General features: G+C 38.8%; 1 protein-coding gene across 10 annotated transcripts in view; it reads right to left on the reverse strand.

Moving 5' to 3' along the window:
• The window catches only part of LOC125047098 (copper-transporting ATPase 2-like), a 44118-nt gene that overhangs the window by 8031 nt on the left and 26087 nt on the right, over positions 1–10000 (reverse strand). For 8 of the 10 annotated variants that reach the window (XM_047645266.1, XM_047645250.1, XM_047645207.1 and 5 more), the window contains exons 3-20: positions 8334–8475; positions 8001–8151; positions 7371–7613; positions 6945–7095; positions 6524–6685; positions 6007–6167; positions 5506–5667; positions 5247–5361; positions 4863–4996; positions 4506–4739; positions 3946–4086; positions 3422–3619; positions 3083–3259; positions 2172–2363; positions 1861–2020; positions 1384–1570; positions 948–1128; positions 1–121 (exon numbers count right to left, since the gene is read on the reverse strand). In XM_047645266.1, coding sequence (XP_047501222.1) covers positions 1–121; positions 948–1128; positions 1384–1570; positions 1861–2020; positions 2172–2363; positions 3083–3259; positions 3422–3619; positions 3946–4086; positions 4506–4739; positions 4863–4996; positions 5247–5361; positions 5506–5667; positions 6007–6167; positions 6524–6685; positions 6945–7095; positions 7371–7613; positions 8001–8151; positions 8334–8475 — 3012 coding nt within the window. The remainder of the gene's footprint in view (positions 122–947; positions 1129–1383; positions 1571–1860; positions 2021–2171; positions 2364–3082; positions 3260–3421; positions 3620–3945; positions 4087–4505; positions 4740–4862; positions 4997–5246; positions 5362–5505; positions 5668–6006; positions 6168–6523; positions 6686–6944; positions 7096–7370; positions 7614–8000; positions 8152–8333; positions 8476–10000) is intronic. The other 2 variants (XM_047645243.1, XM_047645238.1) reach the window with 2 other exon arrangements.

Consider the following 10000-nt stretch of genomic DNA (forward strand, 5'->3'; position numbering starts at 1 on the left):
CATTGACAGCTGCCAGGACTGCAGTGCGACCAAGCTCCTCTTGTTCCGTCATTTGGTCATCAACATTCTTTGGTACATCTATTCCATTCTGCTTCATCCATTCTCGGTTACCAATGAGTACCTGAAATGTGTTCTCATGTCGTAAAAATTCTTGGTAACAATAATATGCACAATCGATATTTTTTTTAGTAATATCATGACCAATGCTAATGACCATTGAAATGTTACAGTTTACAGGATAAAGATGGATTCATCTTTGGAAAATAGGGTCATTTGTCCCACTTTAATTAATAACATTCAAATGTTTTAAAGATAAAATATCTTTGCAATGGAATAACAATTTTCTGATATTGATTTTTAAAAATTTACATCCTTTCCATAATGGGTGCCATATTACTTAATGGTTAGTAAATAAATATTGGCCATAAATGTAATTACAATAGAACAGAATACCTATATTTAAAATTCTATAACAACCACTTCATGTTTCTTTTGTTCTATCTAGCAGCCACACAGGTCTATAGCCCCCACATCACTGACCATTAACCCAACCCTGATGGGTGAAGAAAATAAATAAAAATTCTCCACTCTGTAGATTAGTGGCAACGAGCAAACATTGGGTGCGGGAGTTCACTACTTCAAGCTGAACATCCTACTCCAAGGCTTACAGCTGTACCCTGCAGACCGGGTGGTTTGTTATGACGCTGATAGGCATGGTCTGTCAGCTTTGGGTTAAAGTCATTTATGTGAGCCTTTTTCTGTACAGTGGATATTGACAAAATCTACTAACAAATCAAAACATTGTAAACACATTCATCATATCTAAATTCCGGCAGAAAAAAGGATTAGGAAAATGAAGACCTCTGGAAAGGCTTACAGTAAACCAGATCGCTTTGAAGGACATAAACATTTTAAAACTTCTTCCACAGATCGATCAACCTCAGTACCTGGTATGGCTCCTGAACGCTCCTGCCTTCAGAGGTGCTAGAGACCGAGCCAGGCGAGATAAGGGGAGTCTCCTCGCTGCTTGGGGACTGGCGCGAGGCCTGGGTGCAATCCACAAGCACATCACCAATAAGAAACAAGTCTTCTTGTCTCTCAGGCATGCGACCATTCAGTTCAGTCAGTCTGTTGGAGGAGAGGGTATTAGTATCATATTTATTCTGCTTTCACTTATCAAATTCACATATACATGAAAATATGATGTTTAATTGGCAAACCTGATCCACTGAGACAAATCAACCCTAGTTACACAAAAATTCTTATCAATATAATCAAATTAAACTATCATTAACCGATCATGCAGTTCTATATAGAATTTTTTTCAATTTCCCAAATCCAAAAGCTTCAGCTGTCAAATCAAACATAAACAGGTTTACTCACCCATACTCATTAATATAACTAACAGTCAAGTTCTTCACATTGAGAAGCATCTCTGAAGTCATGGCAGCCTGGATGATGTGCTGTGTCCCGGATATTGTGCACTGCAGACCAAAACCAGACACTGCCCTAAAGTCCTTGCACTGTGCATTGAGGTTGCCCAAGCACTGTTGGCAGAACTTGGAGATTGCTGTTAAAGGGAGCATGAAAGTTGTAATTAAAAGTCTCACTTTGTCACTCGATACCAAAGCCAGAAGTACAACAAATGTATGGAAATGTGACTAAAAGAATGAAATGGCAAAAATTATATTCCTATAGGTATTTCCAATAGTTTATCAAAACAATCCATCCATCATTAACATATGAAGTGATATACTTCCCCAGGGTAACAATGGTTCAGCTTAATGAAGAAAATCAATGCTGAACAGGGAAAGGTGTAAAGACATAGATATAGAAATATAACATCAACAGAAAACCTACCAGAAGCAATGGGGTGTTCACTATTGAACTCAGCTGCTCCAACAACCACCAAGAACTGTGCTAGAGAACAGACAGTCTCGTCAACATACAAGCAGAGTTTGGCTAGTGTTGGTGTGCCGTGGGTGATAGTCCCAGTCTTGTCAAAAACAACAGTCTTGACCTGGAGAGAAAATGAACCATCAAGGGTCTACACACTGTAGCCTAGAGACAATTCCACTCTTTGTTCAAATCACGTACACAATCTGAAGGACATGGTTCAAAGTAGCTCAATTATACTGTATCAACAAATAATGCAAAGTCTCTTCAATTACCTTGTGTGCATTCTCTAAGGGTTCTGCTCCCTTTATCAGGATTCCATTGGTTGCCCCGACACCTGTGCCAACCATAACAGCAGTGGGAGTCGCTAGCCCAAGGGAACAGGGGCAAGCAATGGCCAGGACAGTGATAGCACATCGGAATGCAAACTCAAATACAATTTCAGTTTTACTGTATCCATCTCCTAACTGTTGGAGGAACAAAGAGGAATGTGCTTGTAAATAGATATTGCTATATGATATGGGGTTAGAACTATGTAAACCACATGAAATTCATTCTACACTACATATCAAATGTATGACATTTATATCTGCTTATGAACAGGATTCTGCTTGTAGAACTCTCTTGGTAGCAAAATGGCATATAATCTCTGTGATTTGTTTTGCTGTAAATATCCTGTAAGCACCCATAGGCAGTGCAATATATCACAAAAAGGTGCAAACATGCTTCAAGAAATGTTTCAATAAGCAAAGAATTAATCTTTTCTTAGGTATTAGTGTGTCTCCAAACACCCTATAATAATGTTGTTCAACAGCTAAATTCTTGAGAGTAAGCATATCATCCTGTCCAATGGTCTTTAAAATGCATCCAATGTGAGCACAATTTTCATGCAACAGGAATAAATTGCAAAATGAGATACAAGAATAAAATGAGATTTCTTGTGGGAAACCCAACCAAATGCCACTTCTGGTACATTCTAGCACAAAGACCATTAGTTTTTACCAGTTAGGAAGAGCTTTAACTAACCAGGGTAACTAGCAAATTAAAGTTATAAAATGCCTTCTATCAAATATCTAAATATGACAACATTTAAAGATAAAATATTCCTTTCTAACAGACAATTCTTCTATGAACTTATTGATTGCAAATTGACAGTAGAATGGTCAGTTTTATATGATAAGCATACCTTATCCTTGTAACGTTTGTCAACAAACTCAATGTTGACATAGCCAACAATGATCCAACTGATGAGGGTGAGCGATGAAACTGTGACAACCATAGGAACAAAATAACCCGCAATCTTGTCTGCGAGCTGCTGAATAGGGGCCTTAGAAGTCTGTGCTTCCTCTACTAGTTTCACAATCTGTAATAAACCATAAACTTAGTGAAGCTGCAAAAAATCATACATATAAGAACAAAGAAAATAAAATATCCATAAATTTGAATTTTTTAAAATGATTTTACAACTCCCTCTCACACAATATGGCCTAGATTGAAACTAATACACAAATGGTAGAGTACAAACTTGTGCAAGAGTGGTGTCATTCCCAATATGTGTGGCCTTCATCAGAAGTAAGCCATTCTGGTTTATGGATCCTCCAATGACTTGCGATTCCACTTTCTTGGTCACCGGCATGGACTCGCCTGTTATGAGAGATTCATCTACCATGCTGTTGCCTGACACCACAACACCATCCACAGGTATCTTCTCCCCGGGTTTTACCTTTAAGAAAAGCTTGTATATTAGGTCTATAATATGTAGCTTTACAAGAAGAAAAAACTGCAATTTCTGCCAGAGAACTATATAAGTTTAAAGTTCTCAAGTAGGCTGTATATTCTTCATACTTTATTTCCAGATATGTAGTATTAAGTCCAAATCCTATTCATCCATTTTACAGATGTACCAGTTCCAGCACTGCCAGCCAGCACTTCTTCAGAGGCATGATTGTTGGAACTAATGCATACCCAAGATGCAGTCTTATGAATGTTCTGTGAATGAAGAGTTAAACCTCAAGTGTAAATAACATAACATATTGAGCATATACTTACTTTCAGTATGTCTCCTCTCTGAATAAGGTTAACGTCTATGATCTTTTCGGAGCTTGTATCACTGTCTTTGTCAAGGACAACTAATGTAGCTTCTGTGGCTTGCAGTGACATCAACTTAGCTAAGGCCTCGGATGTCTTGCCCTGTTAAGCAAATGCAAATTTAAGAAACTAATTGTATGAAACGAATTTGATTTAAACATTTAACAACAGAGAATAGAAACCATTTTTTATTCAGAGTTCAGATTTATGTCTACAGCCTAAGCATTGAAACCTTTTCAATATCCAAAATCACAGGAGATAGAATGCCATACAAATGCCTCCAAATAAAAATAATAATAATAATAATTCTTCAAAGCAACCTCTTATGCTCCCTCTTTCTCCCCTTGTGCTAATCCCCATTCACAAGCTCTCTGCCCAGACCCTAACTCATTCAATAATTTTACATAAAAAATAAAAGTAAAGTGCAATATTCATGACTGCATTATATGCTTGCCCAAAACCTCTAATAAGATCATGTAGAGAATAAATGCCTGACAAGTAGTTGCAATTGCTCATCTCACCTTTGCAATATGTTCTAGCCACCGCCCAAGTGATACAAACACTAACAACATGGGCGGCGTGTCAAAGAAAGTCATTGGGCTTGCGGTCTGCTGGAGGGCCATGGCAGCAATGACAACACCCAGGGAATAGAAGTAAGATATTGTTGTGGCTAACATGATGAGGACGTCCATGTTCGCCGTCCTGTGTCGGAGAGCTTTGAATGCTTGCGTGTAGAAGTGACGACCGCCAATAAACTGTGCGAGTTCAATTCAGATTACTGACAGGCAACAAATATTTTTATGAAATAAAGAAAAAATATATAAATATTTTGCAAATATTATAACTAATACTGATTAAATGTACAGCAGGATTCATACCTGTACAGGAGTTGCCAGGAGGAAAAGCAGAAGATTCTCTAGTGAAAGGCCAGGGAGGACACAGCACATCTCGACGTGTGACATGTGCTCCATCATGGCCATGAAATAGACCATCACCAACATGGCTGGGACTCCTAAAAAGACAATGTCCACCAATGATGTAGTTGCTAAGCACTTATCAAGTTATATTTACAAAATGAAGCTTATAACTGACCATAAATCTGTCGTGGTCTTTTCCACTTGTGACATTACTCAATCACATAAAGTACCATAAGACAAAGGACAAATCAAGACCAATCAAAAACTTCTATAATCAATTTTCCTTTTACTCGGGAAGTTCTTCTCTTATATACTCAATAAACTACCAGTTCCAGTGTTATTTACCAAAGAGGAGGGAAATTATAAAAGAGTTCCTCCATTTTCTGATTTCCTTCTTGTGGTCCAAGTAGCTGCCTCTTCCCATGTCACCTGTATACAAGTTAGCTGTAAAACCTAAACCCTGTAAGATAAAAGATAAACTTGAAATTCTTGTTCAAAAGAATTATATACATAATGATGAAGTTTGCAGGCAAGTTCATTTACAATATAAAAGAACAAAATGAATACTTTTTTTGACTGATCATATTTACCACTAGATACTCACATTAATACAGTCTATAATATCTCGAGGACCAGTGACTGCAGGATCGAAAACGAACTTGCCCCTCTCGGTTGCCAGAGCCACCACTGCCGACTTGAGGCCTTTCATTTTCATGACATTGGACTCAATGGCATAAACACAGGACGAGCAAGTCATGCCTGAAATCTTTAAAATTGATTAGACTGATGAACTACCCATCACTGATAAATATGCATTAGACTATCAAAACAAATATCTGCAGAATCTATAATGTATTTTGATAATGAAGCTTGGTCGCGTGAAATTCATAATAATTCAAAAGCCTAATGACAAATGTCCAACAACCATATAACTCAGTATTTAGGCTCAACTGTAAAAAAAATTCAGCCAAGGATTTGACACACTTAAAACACAGTATTGAAGACAATAACAAACAACTTTAAATCAGGAGACAAGTAGAAGAAGCTGCGCAAAAGTTGTTTACAGAGCCCCAAGTGAGTAAAAAATCACAACGCATGTGCTTACTTCCAGATCTACTTCTCCTTGGCCGACCCCCTCGTCTAGCACGGAAGACGGGAAGCCCAGTTCTGTGATGCTAGAGGCTATCTCGCTCGGAGACACTTGAGCTGGGTCGTAATTCACTTCGGCCTTCGCTGCCATGAGTGCCACCAGGATGCTCCGGACACCTGCCAATTAGAAACAGATTCTTGGAGTGAAATGATGTTTTTGATAAGACAGCCTCTCGCCTGTTAGGTTTATGATGCTTGCGTTTTCTTTATCTGATAGGAATATATATATATATATATATATATAAATATATATAAATACATATGTATATGAATATATATCTATATCTATATCTATATCTATATGTATATGTATACGTATACATATACGTATATGTATACGTATACGTATATGTATACGTATATGTATACGTATACATATCCGTAAACACATATGCGCACATGCATGTATGTCTAAATCTATAACTTCTAGAATACTCCAAAGTTATATGAAAATGACCTGCAAAAGTATTCACCTTTTAGTTTGTTGACATGCTTCTCAATTGCTGCCACACACGAGGCACAAGTCATGCCTTCTATCCGAACAAAACACTTTTCAAATTCAGATTCGTCTCCTTCGAAGGCTTCATTTTCTTTCCATGAACTTGTTATACTTTTTTCATGGCTGGCCTTAGGAACTGGAAATGATCAAAATTTCTTCTTCCATGAAAACATTCATCTGTGACATCTCATTTCAATTTCTTCAATATAAAACATTTCAATCAGGATAGCCATCTTTGAACCCATAACATAAATAATTAAAATTATTTAAAACATATTTCTTGCTTATTTTAAAAATCTGTTATCAAGTGCATATTACAACTAGGCATTACAACTTTCTTAGAGGAAATAAAATAAAACAGGAGAAAACCTTGATGTAATAAGTTTGCATCTTACCTTTACCATTAGGTATTGATGAAACACTTCCATTCTGAGATGATTTAACCTTTGCTTCAAATCCCATGTCATCTATCATGTCCGCAATTAATTCTGGACTCAAGACTGATGGGTCGAACTTTACTGTTCCTTCCTCCTTCTCTAAACTCACCTAGTGGAAATTAAAAAATATAAATACAATCTAAATTGATTGACTTACAACCATACGTGAATAATTATCTTGTAAAATATCATATCTGCATAACTTTAATACACCTGATTAACTTTTAAAATTCTAAAAAAATCTAAATACATAAAATGGAAGAGTATATCAATATGCAGGTTATATAGTTGATGATGAAGATAATTCATACCCTAATGTATCAGATTAAGAAATCATTTCTAAAAATAAATTGCGTTAACAACATTAACACTCTCCACTCTTACCGATATAGAGGCTATGCCATTCTTGCCACCTATCGTGCCTTCTATGTTCCGCACACAAGAGTTGCACGTCATGCCCAGTATAGATATGATACAGGTCTGTTGGCTCAGTGAAATTCCAGCTGGATCGCATGGTGAAGGTAACACAGCCTCAAATCCCATGTCTTCTATTTGCGTCCGTAACAATTCGGGATTTGTCTGGGATGGATTATAAATGATTGTTCCGTTCTTCTCTTCCAAACTGACCTGAAATAATATGGTATCATTCTAGTAGACTCAGACTCAGGAATGCAAGTTAACTGTTATATTCATTTGTCAACATCTGTCCCAACTTGGATGCCAACTGGGGGCTATGAGGTAACCTGAAAATTATACATTCAAATCAAATTTGGCCAGCATGTATTTTTTACTAATGCAGTACCTGTAGTTATTGGCAACATTAAATATTCCAAACAGTCACAATTGAATCTGAAAGGATGACACACATGGATGGGGCCTCAGGGACTAGGAAGATTGTGTGAGGGCTAAAGAAGAGGAAAAATTAGCTAGATAAAGGCGTGAAGCAGTGTGAAATCTTTTGTGAGAAACAAATATTCTAACATTTTTTCCAAGGCAGCTGAGACAACGACTTACTTTTACTGAAATAACTCCTGCTTTCTCTCCAATTGTTCCTTGTATATTTCTGACGCAGGACATGCACGTCATTCCCTCAATCCCTATGGTTACTGTTGCTTTATCATCTGCTATGAGTTCGGCCTCAAATCCCATGTCGTCTATGGTTGCTCTAGAAAAACAAAAACAAAAATATGTTTTCTTAATCACATTTCAAGATTCTAAATATGTAAAAGGGTCACTAGTACTGCTTATCAATAAAAAAAAGCACTTAGTAATCTCTCATATCTGTATACTTTAGCAAAGAGAAAATTATACTTTTCTATCTATAAGACATGCTGACTAGTCACTTACCTGACATGGGAGGGTGTGACACAAGAAGGGTCGATAATGAGTGTGGCCCGCTCATTTTCCAGGGAAACCTTAATGGACTTCACCCCTTCCAGCTTACCTATGTGACCCTCAATATTTTTAACACACGAATTGCATGTCATACCTATCCACAAACGACAAGAGAAAGATAGCTTTATACCAGATAACAATAACTACGAGATATGATCATAGGGGTTATAATATTAATGAAGCAACTGCAAAGTCTTCTCATATCACAAAAGCAGTAAATGTAAGATCTGTTTCAATCATGTTTCATGATAATGTCAAACATTGTGCTACATAAATGAGGATAATGGAAAGGGAGTAAGAAGAAGAGAGAGAGAGACAGGAAGCAGGAGAGAGGGTAGGAGAGGGAGAGGGAGAGGGAGAGGGGGAGGGAGAGGGAGAGGGAGAGGGGAGAGGGGAGAGGGAGAGGGAGAGAGAGAGAGGGAGAGAGGGAGAGAGGGAGAGAGGGAGAGAGGGAGAGAGGGAGAGAGGGAGAGAGGTAGAGAGGGAGAGAAGGAGAGGAAGAGGGAGAGGGATGGAGAGAGAAGGAGAGAGGGGGGAGAGGGATGGAGAGAGAAGGAGAGAGGGGGGGAGAGGTAGAGAGGGAGGGGGAGAGGCAGGGGGAGGGGGAGGAAGTGAAAGAGAGAGAGAGAGAGAGAGAGAGAGAGAGAGAGAGAGAGAGAGAGAGAGAGAGAGAGAGAGAGAGAGAGAGAGAGAGAGAGAGAGGTAGAGAGAGAGAGAGAGAGAGAGAGAGAGAGAGAGAGAGAGAGAGAGAGAGAGAGAGAGAGAGAGAGAGAGAGAGAGAGAGGTAGAGAGAGAGAGAGAGAGAGAGAAAGTGAGAGAGAAAGAGAGAAAGTGAGACAGAAAGAAAGAAAGTGAGAGAGAGAGAAAGAGAGAAAGAAAGAGAAAGTGAGAGAGAAAGTGAGAGAGAAAGAGAGAAAGAGAGAAAGAAAGAGAAAGAGATAGAGAGATAGAGAGAGAGAGAGAGAGAGAGAGAGAGAGAGAGAGAGAGAGAGAGAGAGAGAGAGAGAGAGAGAGAGAGAGAGAGAGAGAGAGAGAGAGAGAGAAGGATGAGAGAAAGAGAGAGAAGGATGAGAGAGAGGGAGAGAAGGATGAGAGAGAGAGAGAAGGATGAGAGAGAGAGGAGGATGAGAGAGAGAGGAGGATGAGAGAGAGAGAAGGAGGAGAGAGAGATAAGGAGGAGAGAGAGACAAGGAGGAGAGAGAGGGAAGGAGGAGAGAGAGACAAGGAGGAGAGAGAGAGAAGGAAGAGAGAGAGAGAAGGAGGAGAGAGAGAGAAGGAGGAGAGAGAGAGAAGGAGGAGAGAGAGAGAAGGAGAAGAGAGAGAGAAGGAGGAGAGAGAGAGAAGGAGGAGAGAGAGAGGAGGAGAGAGAGAGCAGGAGGAGAGAGAGAGAAGGAGGAGAGAGAGAGGAGGAGAGAGAGAGAAGGAGGAGAGAGAGGGAAGGAGGAGAGAGAGGGAAGGAGGAGAGAGAGATAAGGAGGAGAGAGAGAGAAGGAGGAGAGAGAGAGAAGGAGGAGAGAGAGAGAAGGAGAAGAGAGAGAGTTTAAAGTTTAAAGTTTAGTTTTGATTCCATTTATTACAATGGATATTCTTGGTGTGACATACTGTTTGTTTCATTTTGC

Source organism: Penaeus chinensis, chromosome 4 (genome assembly GCF_019202785.1).
Source record: "Penaeus chinensis breed Huanghai No. 1 chromosome 4, ASM1920278v2, whole genome shotgun sequence".
NCBI classification, from domain to species: Eukaryota; Metazoa; Arthropoda; class Malacostraca; order Decapoda; family Penaeidae; genus Penaeus; species Penaeus chinensis.